The 25,869-nt window shown below is 42.3% G+C and overlaps 1 protein-coding gene across 1 annotated transcript in view; it reads left to right on the top strand.

The window, feature by feature from the left end:
- The first annotated feature begins 1,251 nt into the window (after positions 1 to 1,251).
- Positions 1,252 to 25,869, top strand: part of INVS (inversin) — a 64,637-nt gene continuing 40,019 nt past the window's right edge. Inside the window, 3 exon segments of the mRNA XM_061557210.1 lie at positions 1,252 to 1,416; positions 15,843 to 15,993; positions 20,989 to 21,155. Coding sequence (XP_061413194.1) covers positions 15,849 to 15,993; positions 20,989 to 21,155 — 312 coding nt within the window. The 5' untranslated portion in view covers positions 1,252 to 1,416; positions 15,843 to 15,848.

Raw genomic sequence — 25,869 nt, 5'->3', positions numbered from 1 at the left:
ATACCGAACAATGGGAATTTGTTACTAGTTTAGTCAGTCATTCTGAAACACTATTTAGGAGGCAACACCAGTTATTTCACACTTACGTAACTCCAGTTACACACGGGTCTAAATACACTTATTCTCACTCTTGTTACGCATAGGACTACAACACACCTATTCTCACTCTTGTTACGGGACAATCTATAATCGGGTCAGCGCAGCCACATGCTGCCTGCCCACGATGTCGAAGACGGGGACGAAGACGTAGCTCTTGGGTTCCTCTTCACACTAGACAGCCCGGATCTGTGATCGGGGCTTCCCTTTTATCCCTCTCGGCGAGGCCTGGCTCCACCCTCGGCCGCGCCCTACGTCTAGAATCTTCCCGACGGTTCCAGGCTACACAGCACCTATTCCCTCTCTGGCCCCACCTTCAACCACGTCTCTATCAAGAACTCTCTAAACGTACTCAGCTACTCCCCCCCGTGCCCCCTCGTTCACCTTTGGCCCACATTACATGTCCTCACATAGCCCCCACCACACTCTTCTAGTGGCGCACTCTGTGGTGATTCCCTACGGCGCTGGTGGAGGCTGCAATCCCCTACTCTGTCGGTAGGACTCGTCAGGCGTCCTCCTGCTAGCAACCAGCACCGTGCCCCTAGTGTCCCACTGCATGGTACTGCATGTGGTGTTCGCCTCTGTACCTGTTTCACACACTAGTACAGCACACCGGTGTGTTGGAGAGCAAATGTTGTGGCGGGTTTAACGACACATTTATATTTACGCGATCTAACCCCCCCCCCAAACAAAACCCTATATATTGGTCGCGAAAGCCTACGTGTTTCTCTGCAAGGCTGTCATAACGTCAAAGTTGTGTTCATATTACGCTGCTCAGACCCGGGGACATTTAACATTACAGCAGCTGTATCATACAACAAAAAATCATTCATTACAATCTGCAATTGCTTCTACATTGGCAAAAAAAAATAAAAAAATCCTATCATTGTCAACACGACCAGTTTGGTAAACCCATTCGACCTCCCACCCCCGTCCACAACCTGTCCTTTTAACTCTGTGCGAACGCAAGATACGAGACGGAGTCCACCTCGACCACGGATTCCGGAGCGCCGTGGAGTTTCTCCCCCCCCCCCCGTACGCCGCAGAACGCGGAAGTTCGCGCGCTCCGTCGCCAGTCGCCCGGGACGAGGACCGCTTCCGTGTTTTGCGAGCGGCTCCCCGAGGGTCTCCACCCCCCACCCCACCGTACCCCCTTCTGGACACGGCATGTACGCGCGTGTTGTGTGTGTTGTGTGTGTTACTCTTAACTTATTCCAGCAAAGTTGTTTACCGGGCTAAGCTGTGCGGTGGCCGATAAACCGCCGATGGGTTTCTGCGCTTGTGGGTTCAACGACAATAACAAGAAGGAGAGCGGCAGCGGTAACGATAGCACCACACATCACCACAGCATCACCACCTCGCCGTGTGTGTGTACACACGTACAGTGCACGTGGCGTGTGGCGTTTCAAATTGTCCATTCACTGGGCAAGCGACTTCAAGCGTCCGGCCCTTGTCTTTTTGTTGGGTGCCTGTGTTCGCGGCCACGTCAACGCGGCTTGTTGTGTTTGTTGTTGTTGTTGTTTCTGTGTTGGGCGAGAGGGGCCGATGGTGGTGTAGGAAGAGCCGGAAACGCGGACAGTGCGCGGCTCTGGGTGGGTGTTAGGGGGAAGCGCCACGAACCCGGCAGGCCGAGTTCGACTCCGGCTCACGGCCTCCCAACACCGCCTGCAGGATTAGCCGAACCCGTCCTGGGCCCCATGAGTCGATACCGCATCAAATAGGTCGCGCTGGTACAGCGGTGTCTTCAAACATCGCCACTTGGGGAGACAAAGGCGGTCGGGCGTGGTGGTGGTGGTGGTGGTGATGGTGGTGGTGATGGTGGTGATGGTGATGGTGGTGGTGATGGTGGTGATGGTGGTGGTGATGGTGGTGATGGTGGTGGTGGTGATGGTGGTGGTGGTGATGGTGGTGGTGGTGATGGTGGTGGTGGTGATGGTGGTGGTGGTGATGGTGGAGGTGGTGGTGGTGGTGATGGTGGTGATGGTGGTGATGGTGGTGATGGTGGTGGTGGTGGTGATGGTGGTGATGGTGGTGGTGATGGTGGTGATGGTGGTGGTGATGGTGGTGGTGGTGATGGTGGCGGTGGTGATGGTGGCGGTGGTGATGGTGGTGGTGGTGATGGTGGAGGTCGTGGTGGTGGTGATGGTGGTGGTGGTGTGATGGTGGTGGTGATGGTGGTGGTGGTGATGGTGGTGGTGGTGATGGTGGTGGTGGTGATGGTGATGGTGGTGGTGATGGTGATGGTGGTGGTGATGGTGGTGGTGATGGTGGTGGTGGTGGCCACCCACCCCTTCGTGTGCCACAGTGGCCGGGGAGCCTTCAGAGGTGCTACTCGCTGACAGCACTTGCCCCAACAGTCTGTTGCAGGCTACACGGGGGGAGGGGCATCTTTGTCTTTGTGGTCGTCACCCACGTGGCATATACCGCGGTGGCAAATGTGTCTGTCATTCATCATAATTGTCACAATTAGCCATGGGCATTTGCTGCTGGATGAAGGCCTTTCTCCAGGCCGTGGTGGTCTTGTCCACGACTGGTTACATAATAACATTGACTACTGTACCAAGAATATAGCTGTACCACGGTACAGATTGCGTGGTGGAACGAGGTGACGCGCTTTTGCCAACATTAAAAAAATTGTTGTTTCATATTCTTGGTTCTTTCGGTAAAGTCACGTAGAAGGGAAATAGTAAAATAATAAAAATAAAACGGAATAAGATAAAATTCTCACGACGTTTCGGCCACAACGCAAGCAGCCGTCCTCATGTGAAGAACAGGGCTGTCGGAAAGGCAGCGTCCGAATGAACACTGCAGTGTTCATTTATTTTAATTTCATTATTTCCCTTCTACGTGACTTTACCGAAAGAACCAATAATATGAATCCATGCAGTCACGAAAAAAAGGAGCTGTGTTTGAGCCCAGATCGAATGACAATTCCCTGATATATCTGATAAAGTCACAAGGCACTTTTTTTTGGTATTAAGAAGGGTCCTGCGAATGGGAGTAATAGGGTAATACCATGAGGTTTTGGGATATTTATCTTGGGGAAACCTCACGGAGTTTCTCGAGATGGGTCCTTCGTTGGAGACGGGTTTCCTAAGCCCTCATTGCCCTGTCGTGCTATATGGCCACCTTGCAACCCCCAAACCCCCCAGAGAAGGTTTGAAAGTTTGACAAATGTAGTTTTGGGTCGTCCATAAATGACGTCACGCACCTGGGGGGGGGGGGTCAGACAATTGTGACGATGTGTGACGAGGGAGGGGGGTTGAGAAATGTGACGTCACATCAAGATGCGCAACTTTAAATAAATATAGGCAACACGTGTTCTACTTAATTAAATAGACTTCATAAATGTTTTCTCCTACAACATCAGAGTGCAGCGCCACATTAAATGTGCACTACAATGACAATAGTTGAAAGCAATTTGAAGCATGTTTATTTTGGTGGGGGGGGGCAGAGCTTTGTGACGTCATATTTGAGGGGGGGGGGTCTGACTTTTTGTGACGCCGTGTGACGAGGGGGGGGGGTCAAAAATCGTCCAAAATCGTGTGACGTCATTTATAGACGGCCCCTTAATTCGGCGATTTAAAAAAAGAATAAATATCGCATTGAATGATAGCACCTTTAGTGGCTTCCATTAAGCGTAACGCGTGAATTGAAAAACATTGATTTTTGCACACCCGATGCGTTTGCACGTGTCGTTAGATTAATTGATATCAATCGATGCATCTCTCCACCCCTCTCATCACTGTGCTGTAGAAGTGACCGCAGACTAAGCAGCTTGTAAGTTTGTAATAGGATGTGGCATGAAGGTTTTGCAGATGTTATTGTGAGGTGCTTGTGCTGTGCTGAATAGGGCACGCGTGCAGAATTGTGGACAGGGCAGATTCTGAGACAGCCATCGGAAGGAGGAGGCAAGAGGAGGGTCTGTGCGAAGGAAAGCCCTAAAGCCACTATGATGGACTCTACAAAAGTAGTCTTTGAAGGATGGGGAGACGGTGCCTTAATGAGAAGACCTCAAGCCAGACGGCGGCTGTTGATGGGAGTAACAGCGGATCTTGGGAGGTCGGATGTGCAGCATTGGTTGCAGGTTCTCATGGAGAGAAGGAAGCGATGGTGTCCGTCGTGTCAATAATTGGCATTGCGACCTTTTCATACACATCCACAACCAATCATCCCCTGTTTAGACTAAATTGTTCAGTTATGCAGGTGATTTTACGACTTACTAGCACCTATTAAGGCAGTAAAATAAACACATTTTGGATAAGTGTGACTAAATCTTTGTCTCCGAGCCCCAATTCTGATCTCACCACTTAGTTTTAGTCAGCAAAATAAGCCAACAGTAATGTTATTACATCACAGGATTGGGAGACCGCAGCTTAGAGAGGCTTTCATTCACCGGTGGATTGATGATACAATTTGGACCGCTACTTTGTGGAAAACCAACAATAGTTGTGCTGTGGATAGACGAAGTCCTGCCATATAAACACGGAATTTTCTCCACTGGCTAAGCACTCACTGTCATAAGATTTAAACAAAAACATTGCCCAATGCTCATTTACAGACGAGGGACAATCACATATACGGTGTTGCAAATGTTATATAGTTACAGTTCTATATATATCTCAATCGCATAGTACTTAGTATTGGAAGTAACCTGTCCCTGCTACCGTGTATGAAATGTAGTGTTCAATTATTTTCACATTAAAGGGTTCCTGGTTCAGAATCACTGACAATTCTTTGGTATAAATACACGGCCGTACAAATGCCGCTCGTTGCCCCCCCCACCCCACACGCATCTTGAACTCTCATAGCTGTGTTGATATGAGAAATTAACATCATTGAAGTTTCATCAGTGTCCCTTGAGAGGGTAAAAGCACAATGTGGAACAAGGTACCAGCAAGCACGTCCCTGCACTGCCACATGTAATTGGGATTACGTCAAAATTTACTCCATTGCTAAATTTGCACTCAGAGCTCAAATGACAGTGGCATGTTCGTGTGTTTTCCCATTTTTTTTATTCTAACTTTTTTACATCAGTCGTGAATTAACGCTGACAATGTTATTGTGCGACAATATCGCACGTCACGATAGATACCGTGGGTAGGGGTTTTATAGTGAGAACGGGAGCTAAAATATTTGCAGCCATGTAGTACTTCAAGGGCTGTGGGGTTATTGTTTGCGTACAACTTCCAACATTAGTACCTTAATTTTATTTTACTATTCAGTACGTATATTTTAATTTTGAAGGCTAAGTTTACGTGGCATAAATGAGAGCGGGCAAGATGAATGAATAATTGTAATGCATTTCTGCCCTCTAATTCTATATTTTTGTTTGTTATTGTGCTCGTTTGCATAATGTGATATTTTGTCAGTTACCAGTGTTAATTTAATGTCAGTAAACCCATGTTGTATAACAGATACCGTCATCTTTTAAAAGTAAAATCCCTATTGTCTTAATCCAGCGTACCATTGGTCTCCACGGTCATTTTCTTTTTTTACCGTGTAACATGTGGATGCTAACGTTGATATCGGGAGCATCTCCTAAGCATGTATCATCATGATTAATGATCAGCTCCTATTAAACTAATTAAGAATAAATTGCCCGTGCTTGAACTCGATAAACATGCAGCAGTTGACTAATCGCAAGTTAATGCACTGCATATTTGCAGTTAACATTGCATGCCATAAGCATCAGATGCTAAAACTATCGTCGCAAGTATAGGGTTTTTAAAAAAACAAGAAATTAGAACAGAGCTTGCAGGTGCACAATTTATAATTGTCATCCTTGCCAGCATGTAAATTCCATTGGCTGTGTAAAATAGTTTTGTAATATATAGGTCGGTTTTTTTGCAATTTCAGAAGGCCTTTTAGGAGGTTAGCACATGGAGGATAATAGAATATATCTATAGTGCAACGTACCCAGCACTATGCAGTGTTCTTTATATCGTGCAGTATCAAGGTTATGATGCATTGGATCCATATTAATGTTGACTATTAATTAATGGAATCGCGTGTGTCAAATCGGTGTCTTCCTATTCGTATATACAGGGTGTTTCAAAGAGACTGACCCAATTTCAAAGCAGTATATTTCACGATGGCAACATGTTACAATTACACAAAAAGTCAAACGGTTTAATGAGTTATCAAGTTTTACTAACCATTTTATAAATGCTTTATGTGCCCTCCACCTGCTGTACGGTCAACATCGAGACGATAGTTGAATTCGTCCCAAACGCCTCTCAAAGTGTCTTCTTCCACTGACGTCACCGCTGCCGTGATTCTGTTTTTGAGGTCATCCAGATTAGTCGCTAATGGTGGCACAAAAACACAGTCTTTGACGTATCCCCACAAAAAAAAAGTCGCAGGGTGTGATGTCTGGGGATCTTGGGGGCCAAGAGTGTAGCACCAAGTCTTGGGGTCCTGTGCGACCTATCCAACGTTGAGGCAGTGTGTCTTGCGAATGACTGAGGCTTGGGGCTGTTTGTGCGCTGGGAGAGGCATCTCACGGTAATCATTGTGAAACTCTATGCCCCGCCCTCTCTATGCCCCGCACTCTCTATGCCCCGCCCTCTCTCTATGCCCCGCCCTTTCAAGTGGTAAGAGTTTCATTCATGGGCGGTTCGTGGTTGTAGAGATATAGCGATTTAAATCGGGTCCATCTTTTTGAAACACCCTATATAGTATGTAAAGTATTTAAATCACCCCTTGCAAGCAATTCATGATAGGTGCAACCCTTCACTGCAATGTTAAAAAATATTTTCTTGAGTTGAATCGTAACGCTGAATTGTGACAATTCATAGAATTTCCGAAGAGAAGGTTGTGGGGAGGCAGGGGTGAATTGTTAGAGCCCTCGTGTGTATACGGTAACTTTTAAACACCATATGTTTGTGTTTAAAGGTACTCTAAAAGCACAAGTGGAAATTGTGATATTGTCAACTTGGTAAAACTAGCTACCCACATCAAGACAATCCAGCCACCCTGATTAAATATACAGCACCTTATGCGTTCGAGAGCTGGTTTCTAACTAAGCAATTTGAAAATAAATTGTAGGCATTTGAGCACAGGTGTCTTGAGACAAATGCTAGGGATATCATGGCAAGCTAGGATAAGCCACATGGAAGTTTGGAAGAGAGCATGGCAGGGAAGTAAGACATGTTACAGAGACAGGTATTTGGAGTGTCTCCACCGGGCCAGTGGCCAAAGGTAGCAGATCAGATGTGGGGGATCCTGCTCGAGCAGATCTTTGAGGTCGCGTGTCAACTGTGCTTCATCTCCAGGATCTGGCAGAGGCTAGAAATTGTTGAAAGGGTGTGGTGATATCAAAATGTTACCTCATGATATAATTGTGCAACATTGGTCGAGCTCTTTTTAATGTTAAATTGCATTTGTGTTTTTTTTATAAAACACTTATTTTAGTCCGAGCTCTAGGAGTTTTAATGGATGAGCCACGTCAATTGTGAATGGAGACTGGAAGTTTGACTGCGTTGTCAATGTTAAGTGACCATGGCTATGCTGTTAAGCACCGATGCTTTTACCAAACATACAAATCCAAACACTCGTCTCTTTATCTTCACATACAAATGTAGTTGAATGTAGTTGTAACCAAATAGATTAGTTAAGACAATGAGATGGCTTAGCAAAAAGGAGTTGTCTGTTTATTACGAGTTCAGCACGTTCTGATTTAATTGTACTAACATCAGATTTATGGTGGGGGTTTTAAAACTTAAAAGCACTTAACTTGTATCCCCTTGTTTAGCTTATCATACATATATACGGCACTTTATCGAAACACTGCTGGATAAGGCATTGCCCATGCCGTACCAATCGTTGGGTTATTTGACCATAAGACACTAGTTGTGTGGGAGCATAAAAATAGAGTCCAACAATGGGATTTTCTGAATTGTTTTCTGCTGCTCACCATGTAGTCCGACAGCTCTACGACAACCTGGTTCATGCAGTGGTTGCCAATTTAAGCACTCTCCAGGTTCAAGACTGCTTAGCCTTTGGGATTGATCAACATCGGGTGCATGTTGGATATATAGGTGGCTAATATGTATGTATGTCCAGAGATTGCCTCCTTCACAGCTCCACCTGTTGCAACAAATGGTGTGTCATTTGAAAGCTGATATGTAGTTAATGAGAATGAGGTCGAAATGTTGAATGTTTCTTCACATGACCAAATAATTCAGATTATCAGTCCAGGTACTGATTATCCTCTCCACAATAGTGCTGTGTGTGATGAAAACTGAATTTGAAATCATATAGTGGATAAGCATGTGCAATTTGGTAGGCATCGGTATGGGGGGAGCTTGAGGGGGTGGGGGGGCTGGGATTATATATCCACGAGCTCTCAATGTAATTTTTTTATTACAAAATCTCAATGGGAGCCCTTCTATATAGGCAAAAAAAACAAATGAACACTCATTTGTAGCAAGGCGTGTGTAGTCCTGACATTGTGCAACGAATTACTACAGATTAGGGCATTGTACTCAACCTTGGTTACCCCAAACTCCATACCTCAGCTCTTTGGGATTCATTCATTTACTCGTGTAATTACAGCTGACAATATTATTTATTTTATTGTTCGCATGGAGATAGCTTTCGTTTCCCAACAACTGCTGCATAGAACACAATGTCACTTTCAAAAGGAGATTTTTTGTTTTCCTATTCAGTGGAAATATAAACTAGAAAATTCATGGAATGCACCCAGTTATTTTAAATACATATATTGACAGAGAAGACAGCAGGGTTTAAGTGGGGACATTATACGCAAAAAATAATAATACAGTATCCCATATTAGATTGTGCCATCCGAGAGGCAATGTAATTTCTTTTCATAAGACGGAAAGTGCCTACGACGAGTTTATTGAATAAGTATCGATCGGACCCTTACAGATGCTCTACACAAAACAAATCGGCAAGTTAGTAAACCTTAAGCCAGTGTCCACTTGGGGTTGCACAATGCTGAATGTAATCATCCATGGAGTATTGCCTGCTGATTATTTTATTGTCATTTTTCTGCGGTGGCCGAATTCATCACACAGCACTGTGAGAGCATCTCTGTTCAGGACACGCAAAGCTGCCAATAGCAATCCGTGGAGCGTTTTACTTCTGCTACTCAGCCTATTTTGTTACCATCGATCCACCTTTAATAACACCAGCAGTGGGACAATAACAAAAAAAACCACCGTTTACCGTGATCCAAATAAATTGATGAACACCTTAATAACTGTGGTGAAGGTGGCAATTTTTTATGTTCTCGGTGTGTTTTTTTTGCCTGTTATTACAAACTGTCCGCAAGCCGCAGCTGTGCAGAATGGACCGACTGAGATGATGGACAGCCAGGCTCGCAGTGATGGGATGTAGGGTGCAGTGTGCTCGAAATACTAGAGAGCCACACCTCCAAGAGAATCACAAAACAAGTCTTTTTTTTGTAGAATACAAACCATTTGCGTGACTCTCCTTTGTAAACACTCGCGTTAGTTCACGTGTGTTTTGAGGAACAAATCATGGCTGAAAGACTAGAAAAACACGCCCCATTAATTTAACAACAAAATAAAATAATGTAAATAAACAAATACTGTGGCTAAAATTGCATTGTCTGATTTTGAGCGCCGAATGAAAAATTAAATAGCTCGCAAGCTCATATGAGTTAGCATGCTGTATTATGCGCAGTGGCAAAAAGAACAAAGATGTGCGTTTATGGGAATTCAACAAATTGACAAATTAACAGCTTTAAGTCCTTTTTTAAAATTCACTGTTAAAAACCTCTGCGGCACATTTTCCCCCTTTTTTTCCCAGGGCCAGCTGCACGGTGTACGTATAGATCTTTTTATCCCCACATTGCAATGAATTATTAATTAGATATTAGCAGAGAGAAGTGGTAATTGATTTATTGATGAAAGAGGGTTAGCCCTCCATTTTGGCCCGCACTCAGACTGATGTAAATGAGGCGGACTGGCGGAGAAAATTAGGGTCCTGGGGTCAACGCCAATACATTACATCTCCTTTGGTGCCTGTCGGACAACTTTGTTATTGCTCTTGGAGTTGAGGCCCTGGTGTTTTGTATCATACTTATCATTAGAGTTCTGAGTTCTCAGAGCACAACATTATAGGATTAAGTCATTTATGTTTACAGAGCAAGCAACATCTTCTCGGGCTTGTAGTGTATTAAAATAGAGGTTTTATTTTCTAATGAAGACACAAACTTGGTATATATTCTTAGTCATTTAATTTACATTTACTGCTCATTGAGCTTTAGAAAACTAAAAAAATTGTAGTGCTGCTGGCATAAATCATCCCAAGAGTAAGCATGCAATAATGCCCAGGGCAGATAGCAGACCCTATTGGAAGAAATCTGTCACGTTTGGGGCAATGATATACTACATACGTTATGTTATTGATGAGCAATGGAGTATAAAAATTAATGATTTTAAATAAATTGATGTTTCCACCTAAGTCACAGATTATCTGCTATACATAGTAACCTTGTTGTAACAATTTAGATTTTGTTATGACCATAAAAGTTCAAACATACATTTGCAAATGTATTTTTTGTATGAGAACATACAAGGCATACAAGGTATGTTCTCATACGAAACATAAGGTATGTTCTCCGCAAATGACTATAATTCTTAAACGCATTATGCACTCTGGAATTGGGTTCCTTAGATCCAGCGCTTGCGTAACTGTGACATTTATGCTTTAAACACACCCTCCTGCTGTCACGCAGGGAATGCGCTTGCTAGATAAAGTACCCGCGACTATGCATGCAAACACGAGTGACTTGCACTTCCAAGTTCAAGTTTCACGGGTTTTACAAGCGTCGCAAATTACTGATGCTCACTCAGTACGACATTGAGCGGCGACGGCAATACACTATGATGGTTTGTATTGTAGAATTTTAAATGCTGGAGAAGCATTCTAAAGTCATGGTCATTTTCTAATTTCTGTCTCAATCCACACGATATAGTGTATTGACATGCTTACCAATTGCTGTTAGGTTGAACATTCAATCTGGCCAAGATAATATCTGCTCATCTTGTGATAAGACCATATTAAAATCCTCGTCCACATGCTGAGAGAAGCATTTAAAAGCATGTATGTGTCCCACATAGCTTTGGCGATGTACATATAGAATGTGTGGAAATTAACAGCTCACGATGTGTTACGTTTTATGAAAAGATTAGTAAACAAAAATCGTAGTAGTTGAAATTTCCTGAGTAAATGCATTTTCATCTGTAAACTGTTCACATGGTCATTTGAACACAGATGGTATTTCCAGTTGATGAGTTTTGCATTCTTAATTAATTTATGATTGATTGATGTACATCGGTGTGTCTTGCAGCTCGACTAAATCTGTGTGTCGGTACGGAGTAGTAACTTTCCTATCATGCCTCTCAAGAGTGCTAGACTTTAACATTTTAATTGTATCGAGTTTTTTTTAAAGAAAGATGACAGCCCTGAAAGCATTTTTTAAATTGTGTTAAAGGCCATTTCATTTCTTTTGATACCCGTGGTGATACTTTATTAAGCTACTAACTAGGACGGAAGCTGTAATATTTACGAAAAAATTGAGCAGAGTATAATTGTATCTTGTGTAAAATTAATGGCAGTGAATCTTGCACGAAAGTATGTCATCAAACACTTCACTGCATTTCACTGTAGCACTGTATTAATGGCAGTGAATCTGGCACAAAACAAAGTCATAAAACACCTCACTTCATGTTACATGTAGCACTGTATATAACTGACCTTCAATTTGTTCAAATTCACTGCTCTGATACTTTATTCTCTTTTGCTTTCGGTCGCTGGGTTGAAATAAATTGGAATTCGATACAATATCTGGAAAATCACCGAGAAATGTCTATTTTACCATAATGTCGAAGCATAAATTAGAATTACCTTTTGTCGCAAGTGCTGAATTATTTATTAGATTAACTTTCAATAAAGAAACGTCAAACTTAAAGCGAATTTGCAAAAAAAAATGTTTCCGCTCGACCTTCTGCGTGAGTGTTAAAATCCACCCGCTCATGAATATTAATGACGGGGGGTGCGGCATGTGGAGTGACGTCACGCGCGTTACACACAAACAGACATTCTTGGCTCATTATAGTAGTAATTATAAACTAGGAAATGATTTAACATCTGGAGAAAGGATCACTTAGTTGTTGATCAATTATGGTGTATTTTTCTCCAAAGCAATTGACTGAAATATGACATGCCCGGAGCTGTTGAAAATCGGGCAATCGGCGAAATGCCTACAGTTATTTCAAAGAGAATGAGGAACTTTGTTTTCCACATGAAAGCGTTTGAAAGAGAAACGATAGCTTCTTAATAATCAAACACGTAAATTTCAAATAAAATGTTAAGTATGGCTTTGTGCGCAATTAATGGGGAATAAAAAAACATTACTCGGCAGTTATTTTATTTTAAAAAAGGTCAGCCATGGCTAAGCCTCTTGACGATCCAACTGTCAGAGATTCTGCAAGTAGATTCTGACCTCAGTCAGCTGTCTGTTCGTTAATTGCTTGACATTTCCTCATTTAAAGAAAACCTTCATCTAACAAGCGGAGCACAAAGACCGTCTTGCTCGTGTGCTCGATTGATTTGGTGTACGCAGCGAGACTTCATAGACGTGTCACAGTAAATTACACAGTCTTCCAAACAAAAAAGCTCAGGTGGCACAAAGATACCTAATTTACTTAAATTCCACTACATTTATCTCGTTAGTGTGAAATGGAAAAAGAACAAAACAAGATACAGGTTTCAACAATGCTGCACACTGAATTTCAGAAGCTGTAAAGATAGTTTTTGTACATTTGGGAAAAGGCTGTGTTTAAAAGCACTGTGCTTAATTTTTTTTTATCTATTTGGCTCTTTTTTTTGCTTTGCTACCAGTCTCTATGGATTATGTAAATTGTCAACTCATTTAATAACAAGCCTTTTAGAGTATAATTTAACTTTACGAATACAAATAATTCCTCATTTGTATTTATGAGACGCTGAATGAAAATCACATTTAGGTTTAAGCAATAAAAGTGTTCCTTAAAAAACTATTTTTTATCATTTATCCTGGCACTGTGATACATTATACAGTACCTGATAAGTCCAAGTATTAAAATGCATTTTCCACAAAGCAATGAAATGTCAAGCATATAAAATGATTATTCTCATTTTGACATTGCAGAAATACAATGATTGTGCCATTTACATAATATTTACAGAACTATTATTAAGATGATGGTAATGTTAACCTATATGAACTTGACTTTAATTATACCTTCCTAGTTTCTTTTACATGCATAATAGCTAAGTGAAATTAACATTTACATTAATTTTGCATATAAATGATATCTAAAACTCGATGTAGGACCACAAATACTGTACAACGACAGTATTTAAAAAATATGACACGTTTTTTTTCAGGAGCTGCATGGCATGGTAAAAAAAATCTAATTCAGATACAGAAAGCAGTCCGCATCAACGTAATTTTCCACATTTTCTTCCATCCCATCATTATGCACAAAACAGTAGTGTATTAAAGGACTCCAAAACAGAGTAGGCATGAAATGTGCCATTCTCCATGCATACAATAAACAATACAACACACAAATATCACCGCTGGTTGCTTTGCAATGTTCTTGAAGCAAGCCTCCATTTGTAGCGGAGGTGTGCAGATCAGAAACGGTGATGGTGGTGGAGGAGAATCCCTCGATAAAGGATCGCGTGTCGGACCTCGAGAAGAGCTAGCTGGCCCGCACCATCGCATGCCTAATTACAGTGCATGGGAATTTTTCCTTTTTTAATTTACAGGACATTGATCCATGATTCATCAGGCAAATTAATGCATCCCATGTATCTACGTCAGTAATGAAACAAGGCCGACTATTACGTGCGAGCAGGAGGCAGAAGTGGGTGCCGTGTGCGCCCGATGATAGATGGTTCTGGAAGGCAGCTCACGTCGCCTTTTAGGCCAGCTGTGGGTTTTGCTAATAGATGAGTTATTTTCAGATCATTGCAGATGATTAATTTAATTAAATATGCATTACACATTTTTACAGTAACAAACTAGCTGAACTGCGTGTATGAAAAAAACCGAGGGTCTTTGGAAATGCCGAACGTATTTCGTATCGACGGAGGCAAAATATAAACGTGGTGTCTTCAGGATGAAAACGATAGAATGTCAGGAATTTCAGGGCATGTTAGGCATTGATTGATATGGATCGAAGCACGTTCAACCTACGAATGCTATAAAGTGGCTAAAATATTATAATTTGCCATAATTCAGGGGGGGGGGGGGTCTAGATATAGCCTCACTCAATTTTACGTGTAATAGTATTTCCTAAGGTAGTTTTTTTGAATTTGGAACTTTTCTGATTGTATTCAAAGATTGTGCCATTGTGCTTTTCCAATTTGATCAAACAAATGTAGTGCCTTCTGTTTTCGATATTTAAATCATGCATATACCAACCTTTGCAGTTAAATATTTTTAAAACAAGTTATCATTTACTCCTAAATGATATGTAAATATATTAAATGGTGTATTGTGGTTATACACTATACATGTTTAAAGTTCTTGAAGTCAAATGTGGCATTTCTGCAAAAGTCACTAATATTTTATTTTGAAAGTAACTCTTAATCGATTCTGAAGGTTGTGCTTTTTTGAACAAATAAATACCAAGAAATGCTAAGGTCAAAAAGAAATAGTACAAAATATTAGACATTGGATATAAAATTGAATTCCTGTGTTTCAATTACTGTGGGGAAATAAGAATGCATTTTATATTTATAAGCTTAGTATTGTAACTAATTGAACATCATCAATACTGCCCTGTCAGAATTCTTTCCATTTGATGTAAAATTATAACATTTTGGAGATAGTGTATATGCACATTTATCAGACGTGTCAAGGGCACGAGAACTGCTGGAATGCCTTGTGTTGTTCTTGTTACCTGCATGACTTTACTGTACCCTCTGCAGTTATTTGTTTCTCACTGGCTATGAGAGATTTGAGTTGGAATTTAGATGAAAATAAGAAAGTGCCATTAATATTCAAAGTCAAAGTATCTCCCCGTTCAAACGGTGTTCATCTCCATTGGTGGACCAGGACCACTTGTGATAATTCCACATTCCTATAACAGAGGGCCATTCTTTCCATATGCAAGTCATTGTTGAGTTTCCACCAAGATGTAATCATGACAATGTGCTGAACCAATACGTTGGCATGATTGGTATAGCTTAGTTTCTTGACCTTAGTTTGTTTCCCTGGATGTGCTCAACATTCAAAGAACCAAGTTATGTAATCTTAAAAGAATAATGACAAAAGTTAATTGTATAGGCCTCAGGAGAGCAATCCAAGAGTAAATAATTGTCTAAGTGCAATACAAATTTATCTATTTGACTTGCAGTGATTTTAACAGGTGTAGCTTTATGAACACATCACACATTGATAGTTAATACTGCCTTGTTTTCACTTAAAATGTATTAACAATCTTGTTCTATTCCTCGGAATACCTGGAAAAGTGAGGTATGATTGTGGTGTAAACCAATGAAATTGTACTCGTGTGACTTTTAATTAACAAAACATTTGAATTCAAATGCTCTGGATTTCCACTCTCATAGCATTGTCATTTCACATTACAGCACTTTGCATTCACCTTACAAGCATTACAGAACAGCAAAGTGAGGTGTGATATTTTAGTAGTAGCACATGCATTTAAATTTGCCTTTTGTGTGTGCTGCAGAATGGGATGACGAGCCAGCTGCATCTGCCACAGCCAAGGCTGATGGCCTCTGCCTCAGAGTTGTCCCTCTCTAAGAGCCCTTCTCTGACCAGCCAGGTCCACGCTGCCGCCATCAATGGGGATCGCTCCGCACTGCAAAAGATTGTTGCAGGTAAGGATAAGGATTTGCATTTATAGAGTGCTTAAATACTCCGGCAACTCCAAGCATGTTCCTGATATTAAATCTCATCTTAACCATTTCATTGCCCTGCTGCAGTCTAGTCAAGGGGACATCCAGTGGGAGCTGTCCCTGCGTGACAATGTCTTGACATTACCAACTGTCTACAGTAAATGGGCATTAGTCTTCCAAGTGGGGGGTGATGTCACGGTGTTTTTTTCCCAATTAAGATAATATGCGAGTAATTGATCAAACATGGACTATGACACCTGCCACGCATGGCCTACTCTTTTTCAAATTTTGTCACGGTATCTTTAACGTCCACCGTGAAGCAGACGCCGCATATTTGAATCGTTAATACACCCACAGTATTAACCAGGACAGCCACTGTGCTTGTACCATTAACCTCTGCAACAAACAGCAAACATGCTACCACTCAGCCATGTCACCGCCTCAAATCTTCCCCTTGTGCGCCTTATGACACAAAAGCCCTATAAAAGTGTGGTGGTCAAGGTTGACACCAAGGTTGACACAGGTCACACAGGTCACACAAGCTAGGGGAGAGGTACGTACCGGTCTGGACCGGCCCGGATTGACAGGGACGAGAGGTGGTTGGAACGGCTCTGAGGGGAGGGGGCTGGCGAGAGCCAGGGCCCGAGACACCCCCGCCCCTCAGAGAGAGGGGATATATAAGACGGCTCCCGGAGAGCGGAGGGGTCGATCGGAGGAGAAGCTGAAGGAGGAGAGCCGGAGATCCTGGACCCCCAAGCCTCAAGGATGCCGCCCCGCTGGAACTGAGTGGGCTGAGTAGCTGTAGGCTAGGGAAGAGAGTAGCTGAGTAGCTGTAGGCTAGGGAAGAGAGTAGCTGAGTAGCTGTAGGCTAGGGAAGGAGAGAAATGAGAATAGAGCCGGAGGCTGTACCTCCCTAGGTTGTGTGTGTGGGACTGTTTCCCCAGTGAGTCCTGAGGACTAGTGTTATCGGAATAAAAGCGTGTGGCCTCTACAAAGTGTCGGTCTCATTCAAGAATACTACAAAAGTAACGCTCTTATTCAGCCCTTTGTAAATCCACAGCTAGACGAGGGCCTCCCCATGCCATATCAGTCATGGGGGTTGTTTGACCTTGTTTCACTATGCTGGTCAGGCAGGTTTTGTAAGGGGGCACACCCTGGTGGACCGGTTCCGATATCACTCACTACTACTGACGTCAGCTTTTTCTGGGAATTGAACTCAGGTCACTGGGGTTAAAGTGCAGTGCACGAACCACTGCGCCACCACTCCCTCCAAATTACATGTAGATCACCTGAATAGGCTCTGTGCAAATAAATAAATAGTCACATAAAAAGGCGCAATAAGGAATTGACAATACATTGCAAGAAAGCCCATCCTGAGAATCGGTGGCAGATTTAATGGGTGAACAAAGAACGATTACTAGCAATTCTGTGAAAATATGGTATATAGTAGGTGCCCAATTCATTTCAGCGTACGTCCACGCCAGAGACAGAGCTCGTGTGCAGGCGCTAGGTGGATTATTACATAGCAGGACCATGAGATGGCAATGGCTTAGGGTGGCCTTCATCTAGCAGTGGATTGATCACGGCTGATGATTATGAACTCATTTGAGGTTTATGGACTAGATTATCTTCATTGAGGAATACCCCATGTCCGTCTTGTAATTGGTCGGTATGTACATTTGCAGATTCTTCCAATTGGAATAACATGTTCATACAAAGCCAAGATCCATCATCTTTGTTAAGCACGGCAGTTAACAAGATATCCATTTCAATTTTGAACTGAAATTAATTAACAATCTACATTAGAGATGTGAAAAAAATTATTATATTCAGATGTGTGCTTATTTTTTTGGCAGCATTAATTTTTGCTTTATTAGTTTCAATCCCTTGATTACATAGTCTTTTCTTTTACAAATGTTATTTCAAAGAATGCAAATTAAGAGTATCGCTGAATACACTTTTTAATTCTGCGAGGTGAATCGTACATCATGATGATGAATCGTACAAAGAAGCGATTGGCAAACATGGGCATGCCCTATAACCCAGCTTCAGTAAAAGCTATTGTATGGGACACATTATATGAAACATTGCTTACGTTAAAAACCACAGCCAATAAAACATGCGTGTTTGAGTTTGCCTCTTGGGAGTGATGTGTTACGGTATCAGGTTATATTTATGCATAAAGCAAAGCCTGCTTTTTCATAGCATTATGGCATCCAAATGTCTTTCATTGTATGGTCTTTTTCCATCATAAATGGTGGCTTGTATTCACACAGTAATGTGTGCATTTTTGTCTATAATGGAGATGTAATAAGGGCTCCATAAACCCAGCAATAACTGCAATGAACTTGCGGGTAAATGTGAGTTTCTCACAGAAGCGTTTAAGCGTACAGCAGCTTCCTTCTCTTTTCATATTACAGCTGGGAAAGGATTGACCTAATGTTACCAGAGAGGTTAATTATGCTTTTACTGCTGCCGCTTGTAGTCTGGGGAACTGATGAAAAAATTAATGATGGTTTTGCTAATTTGCTAATCAGATCCCTAATCTGAAATTTTTAAGGTTAATTTGACATTAATTAGGAATCAGATGTGATAAAAATGAAAATGCTTCCTCTCTGGCAGGGACTTCCTCTTCCATGTAGCAATGGTCGTCTATCGGTGCATCACAGTGTGTAACAAAAATGTGGTTTATAAAAAAAAAAAGTATTGGCTGCGATATCTGCTGCACTTATTGCAAGCACTGCGATTAGCCACTTTTAAGGGATTCCAGTTGACACCATTACGGTTATCATAAAAGAAAAACTGGGCCATTCCTAGTCCGTTTTCAAGGCAGAGGGATTATCAGAGTAACATTTATTATGAGATGCTTAAGTCTTATCACACCTAGGCACTAAAGTAAATGCTCTTAGCCATGACATTTTAGTTTACTGATTTGAATATAATTGCCATCGAATCAACAGGCACCTCAGTCAGAGCGAGATGTGGATTTTAGCTAAAGTCAGCCTTGCCTGTACGCGACGTTTCAGATCTGCCCGTGATGCTAGCTGATGTTCACACTGCCTTGCGTATGAGTGTGGGTGTTACTTTTTAATCGGATACAGACAGGCATGGCGAAGCTGTGCTGTGGTAGATAAGATGACTTTCTGCAGGTGTGGTGGTGCTGTGCTTTTCTGTGCTTTCTGGCTTTCAATGTGGCAGGCAAATTGTATAAGGTATGTGTTTCTGTCTCTGGCTGCATCTTGGTGGGACGTTTTATGAGGCGTTGTTGCTCCCTGCTTTAATAGTCCTACGGAACAGTAAGTATGGTCATGGAGGAGCAGGTTTGGTTGAGGAAAGTGTATTTCGTATGAGACAATGTCGATGCCTTTCTTGATTATTCTGTAAGCTTGTTTGAAACTTAAAATTTTTAAATATTTGTTAATGTTATGGTATATTTCGTTGTTGATGATTGTGGAGGTTCATTGATTAGAAAATATGATTTTCATCAGAAAGACGGTCTTCAGTTTTCCTTCAGCCTGCTTTCCTTAGCACACAGGGGGTGCCTAGTCATGTACGTGTGAAGGCATTCCTGCTGAAATTAACTCTTTCATATCCTTTTAGCGATTTCCCCCCTCTGTTTATCAATTCTATTACCACATAATGCTATTATATTTCCAATGTAACCGTCTAAACTGTTCACAGAAAGAATGTAGTTTGTTTTCCATCATCGAACTTTTATAGGCCAAATTCGACATTCGTAATAATAATATAGAATTTAAGCACTGATATACATAGACGCATACATAATCACAGGGTAGTGGGGAATTATGTCCACTTATTTTCAACCGAAGCTTTTTTGTGATTCAAAAAATGGTAGTGCCATTACAGGCGTTACAGAACTGTAAATACCATAAGGCCAAAAGCTCACCCGACAGTGATCCTATGAGCTCTCTAAACATAAGAGGAGCCACTGCAGGAAGTCCACTATCTTACTTGGCATTCTCTATACAATATTTGAGTGATATGGTGTCATATTGGGAGGGAGAAAAAAAAACACTTTTTTTGATCGAGTACATTACCCGTATATATATATTTTTTCAGCGATCACGGTGCAGAAATAAAATGCGATTTTATTATTCCCCTCCAAGGGGCGGTCATAAATTTGGGACAGCAATCGTGTGCGAGTGGGAACATAAGTTGCTATGGGACAGTTTATTTTTAATGCTCTTGAGCCACAGGGGAAAACAATAATGCTATCTCACAGCTGAGTGCGCTGTTTACTGTTGGGTTCCTGGGCTGAACGTGTCAGACAGGCGCAACAGAGAAATGTGTTGGTTATTGCATCCTGCCACCAAGTCCTCGCTTTACAATACATTCTCAAGAACAAGATGTATGTTTGTGGGCCTTAATGTAGTGGCTGCGTCGTGGAATCTGTTAGCAGTTTTCGCTTTGCATTCCCGGTGTAGCTGTGGCCAAGTAAAACGCCTTAAGCCACTTTGGGGCTGTAAAACATGTGACATTTGTATATGTTCTCCTTCATTGTATACGAAGGTAAAATGCTTGCCGTGCAAGTAGCACATGTCTTGTTGTGAACAAAAAAAAAGTTCAGTACATTTGAACATGTTAAGTATATAACCTCGCTCATTTTCATTACCACGCTTGGATTTTATTTGCTATGTAAGTTGTGGTGTCAACCGAAATGTAAACTGTAACTCTTCAACATTTCGAAGTTTATTGCCATTGAGCATTTAAGCTAGTGGCGCCACATAGTGGGAATCTTGTAGATGGAGTTTATCCGTTGCAGATTCATCCTTTGAAAGCAATAAACATTGATATTGCAGCAGTGACCAGAGTGTAGATATAATAAGTCAGATGCAATTTATTGCGTTAAATATTAATTCGCGGCCACTGATGGATGAATTCGCAAAAACATTTAATTTATCACCCTAACATGAGTACAACTTGTGCTGCTGCTGCTGCTGCATTGCTCTTTGCCAGCAAACCCAGAGTTTAGGGATGCTCCGGATCAGTTTGGGCGCACGCCGCTCATGTATTGCGTGCTGGCCGACCGGCCAGAGTGTGCCGAGGCCCTTCTCAAGGCTGGGGCCAACGTCAACAAAACGGACAAGAGCAAGCGCACCGCTCTGCACCTCGCTGCACAAAAGGTACCGCGACCTGCTGACTTAGAAAGTTAAAAAGCCGCGCAGTTCTTGAGTGCACTGGCCGTGTTTATGTTTGGAGACAGTGTGTTGAAATTGGCTAGTGTCTGACCTGGCATGCGACCCTGAGGAACTGTTGAAAAACCGCTGCAAAGATGTAAAACGTGAATGAGGGGCACTTGCCAGTGCGATCCTGCACTGAAAGGCGCAAGGCGTTGACATTTCTCACGTTTCAGTAAGTGGGACGTCGTCTTGACATTGCTACGTCGCGCTCCCCTCCGCGTGACCCTAAGTCAGGCTTTCATAAAGGATCACCGTCACCTTTCACTTGCACGGAGGCTGTCAGGTGAGCAAGGAAGCTCAGGAGTGGAGGAGGAGGCAGCTTGTGGTCTGAAGCGACGTGAGTTATCTGCTCGTGGATCCTCAGTCCCTCCTGGGTTCACAAGACGAATCGCGTGTCGGCCGATCGGCGGCAGAACTGGGCTTCCCATGGTACATCCAGTGCTCCCTTCTTGCCTCGGCAGGACTGGATATGCTGAACTCTGGTTAAACCCCCGCTCGCTGATGGCTTTTACACCTTGCGGCCAGGGTTACACAGCTATAAATACATCCGAATCCTAAAATAACATGGTTTAAAAAAAAAAACATCTATACTTAAAAAAAATATTTGTACAAAATCTATTTGTATAAAATGACTGCAATATACTGCTGCCTTTGATTTTTCTCCAATTTAAATGGAAACTGTATAAATAACGTTAAGAAAAAAAGGGCAGTTTTAAGCTGGTCAAGGGTGTAATAATTGGCACTTTGATGCCGTTAATGATAATACGTGTTACCCCCTTAGGTGTGAAAAAGAAGGAAAAAAACCCATTATTATACCCAGGAGCGCACGTTGTTTATATCGCTATTACTTGTTGTTGCAGTAAATTGCTTTCCACCACCCCTCTCATTCCCCCCCCCCCCCACCTCACCCCACGCGGCTGGCAAAGGCATCCCGCTCTTGGCAGTTTGTGCCTCTCTTCTTGCCTCGTTAGCCCGCCCATGGTCTCTCCAGCCGACCCGGGCGATCAATCGGCCTGGCATTTTCAGACCTCTTCATCACACGGCCTCGCAGGGGAACAAGGAGGAGCACGAGAGCACACGCTCTCCCTGGCTCTGGCGCTGCCTCCGCCGCGGCACCTTGGCTCGCCGCTGCAAGGCAGTGCGACACTCGTGGCAGGCGAGCCGCTGGGAATCATCAATCTGTCATAATGCTATGATTTGTTCTTCCGTCGAGCGTTTAGTAGCTGCTCCTTATCAAACTGCCCGCCCTCTTGGGCTTCCCAAAACACCGTCTAATTTGAGGGTTTCTGAGGCGGCGCTCCAGCGTTTACAAGATAGTGGGGTGACTGCCCAGACGTGGAATCAATAAACAAGCTCATTTCTATATGTCAAGCACTCAAGTCCTTGTCAGAGGCCCTCGTGCTGTAATTGGGGGCCGGGGTGCGAGCTGCTGGAGCCGCTTCCTTTGGCAGCCCTCGAGTGGCTTGTCAGCGAGCGCAAGGGGGAACGAGAGAGTGCACATGAGTACTATCACAGCCCGCAATTGATATTGCACTTGTCTTTTGGTTTGTTTGAACCCCGGCCTGCACGCGAGCCCGACGCCTGGGGGAGAGGAAGGAGTTTCTTCACCATGGCCGTTAGACTCAGCTCCTGCTGATTGGATAAACTTGGGATTTGGGGTAGGCTGAGCAACAGAGGCTTTTCTTTATTGGAAATATTGAATTGCTGCACGCGCCGTGACTCCTACTAAAGCGGAGAACTGTTTGTTTGAACTCCAGGCAAGGTAGTGTTTCGCACATTTTCTGTTTCTTCGAGTACAGCGCTTTGAATGTTGTGTGCGTGCCTATTTAGTCATTAATAATATAACGGTTATTAGTTCTAGGCTGACGGGCTCTGTTAATTTTGTTTTGATTGTTGTGCCCACTTGAATGGCTTCACTCTGAACTGATGGTTCAGTTATTTTCGTGTGACTAGAACAAATAAAATATTGTACATTAACTTTTGAAATGGGAAACCCAATTTTTTTTACGTTGCATCTTCGAGCAAATAGATTTTTAAGGGATTGTCGTCAACAAGACACCATTTAAACACTAGACATTGGCAATGTGTTGCAGTCTCCTCAGAATTGCGTAGACCGACCGTGCCCTGCATATAATTTTTTTCTTGTTGGGAGAATTCCTGTAATTAGTACAGATATACACAGAAGGACAATCTTACTCCCAAAGATGAAACTTGAATGGTGGGCAGAGCAATTCTGAATTATTAGTTATGTTTCAATGCTGTGTACAAACGTCACGTATCAAGGAGAACCAGGTACTGTACAGTACACCGCACCCCTCCAGACCAAGTAAGTTTCAAAAATATATTTTTAAGTTACTGTACACATTCATTTCATATCATATTTGTGTTTTAATGTACAGTATTACGAACTGTTGAGTCTGCAGAAATAACATTGAAAGCTGTAAATGCGCTAAATGGTGTCTACATGGAAATAAAGGGAGTTTGTTTTTTAAAAAGCAAGCTATATTGGGGCACCTCACCCCTAATTTAGCCCAGTATTTTGAGCATTATGCTCGTAACTTTCTTTAAAAAAAAAACAGTTCAACGTTAATGTCGTCAATGGGTGCGTTTAACCTCAATATCTAACTTGTAATGTTTCTCGGTAATTGCGGCACTTGAAACACACATTTGTAATATATTCAAAGTCATGCTGCTAAAAACACTACCCAATTTACCTTCAATGTATGCATTGTTAGTTTTACATATACTGTGTATAATTTTCATGCTGTTTACCTATCCATCTATCTGTCTGTGCGTGAAAATCTGTGTGAATGGCATCCCCTGCTAAAAAGCCTGAGGGGCTGTGTGTCTAATTAAATGCAATTACACGCTAAGCGCATAAAGATTAATTACAGCTAATTAGTAACCTCAACAGAATGACACCTGGCAGATGACTACAAATAAAAACCATTAGGCCAAAGTTAGATGGGAAGCCAAACAAGCCTACACGTGTACTTATAATAAAACACACATCCTGTACCATTATCTAACACATTCAACTAAACACAACCACTAAGCCACTCTCAAAGGGGCAAACTTATTTAAGCCCTTGCATGCTATACGAGGTATGCTGTAGACGTCATTCAAACTTTTTTCGGCCGATTTCAATAGATCTTTTTCAATAAATGGTTTTACATTTTCGCCAGTTTACTTAGCCACGATTGTGTAATGTGGAGACCACTCAGGGCATTTTTTGTCAGATATCTTTCTATCGTTTGGGTTACGCATGAGCGTTGTTTGTGGTGGGGTGGTGGGGTGGTCGTGCCCGCGTCCCTCGTTGCAAGTGGAGTTGTTACAGACCGTGCCAGTGGCGCAAGCTCTGGGGGCCCCGGAGTGACTGAAATGGTTAATGGCAAAGTGTGGGCCAAGCCAGACCCGGTCTTGAGGCTGCTTCAGCACGCGGAGAGCACAATCCATTAAAGTCACGTGGCTGGCGGGCAATTACAAACAGCTGACTGGGGAAGCAGCGGGACGAAAAGGGTTTTTCGCGCTTGACCACACATCAAAACAGGAGGAATATGTAAATTTACTGCGGTAATTAGAAACTGTGTTCCCGTGATATCATCCATGAAACAGATTTATTACATCTGTCTTGCGCGGCGCGGTAATCGAGTTAGGATGACTCGCGCCGCACGGAAGGCGGAGATGAATGCCGTTCCATTGATCTCCCTGCCGTAAAAAGGCCTGGCTGTAGAAGCGGGAGACGGCGACACAAGGAATATAAATACCAATCGCGCTCAGAAATTTCATGCTTGTTTAATTTTACATATGCTGATAAAGTGCAGAGTAGAGAGTACAAAAATGTTTCCTCTGTACTTTTTCAGACCACAGTTAAGTGTTTCCCCCCCCCCTCTCCCCCCTGTCCCTCATGCGACGAGTCTCTGACCCCTGCCACGAAACTACTTCCATACACTTGTGTGAGAATGATCTTTCATGTTCAGCACGGAACAAAAAAAAGCCCCTTTGCCTGAATTGTCTCCTTTACACACAAATAGTATTACTTCCATAGTACTTACACTGCCAATAATTGCATTGCACTGGAAGTGCTGTGGCAATTAAGGAATCATTTGTACATTTTACATTTGCTGTGAACCTTAGCCATAATGTTTTTGTTTGAATACATTATTTGCGCCTCACAATTATAATTTGTGTTAAACAACCTAGGATTTGTGATAATTGTTTATTTACGTAACTTGTACGGCAACAAAGAAAAGGTAATTCTGAATAGAACACATTGCTGCTGTATTGACTTGAAGCCTGATGTAGGTCATGAGAATTAGTGCATTGATGTAAACAGAATGGCGTAGACTCCGGGTTGTATGTTAGTAATGCGGGTTCAATGTGAATACAGTCGAGTAAGTGCAATAAAATATTTTTTACTGAATATACAAAGTTAGGTTTCTCAAGAAGACATTTTAAAAAAATGTTCTGACAGTGTTAATACAGGTACTTAGACATACCGTACTGTATATCACAAGATTAAATCCTCTAATAATGTTAAATGACATCGTCATTAGTTTTTTTAAAAATTGTTAATGATATGTTGAATTTAGTCTCGCTTTATACTTTCATTAAATAAAAAATGAAAAACCCTACTTGAGAAAATGTGAGAATTTAA

The sequence above is a fragment of the Lethenteron reissneri genome, chromosome 23 (assembly GCF_015708825.2).
Source record: "Lethenteron reissneri isolate LAM-NWPU_2019-01 chromosome 23, ASM1570882v1, whole genome shotgun sequence".
Taxonomy (NCBI): domain Eukaryota; kingdom Metazoa; phylum Chordata; class Hyperoartia; order Petromyzontiformes; family Petromyzontidae; genus Lethenteron; species Lethenteron reissneri.
Note: the sequence above shows the minus strand (reverse complement) of the source record. Positions and strands in the feature narration are given on the sequence as shown.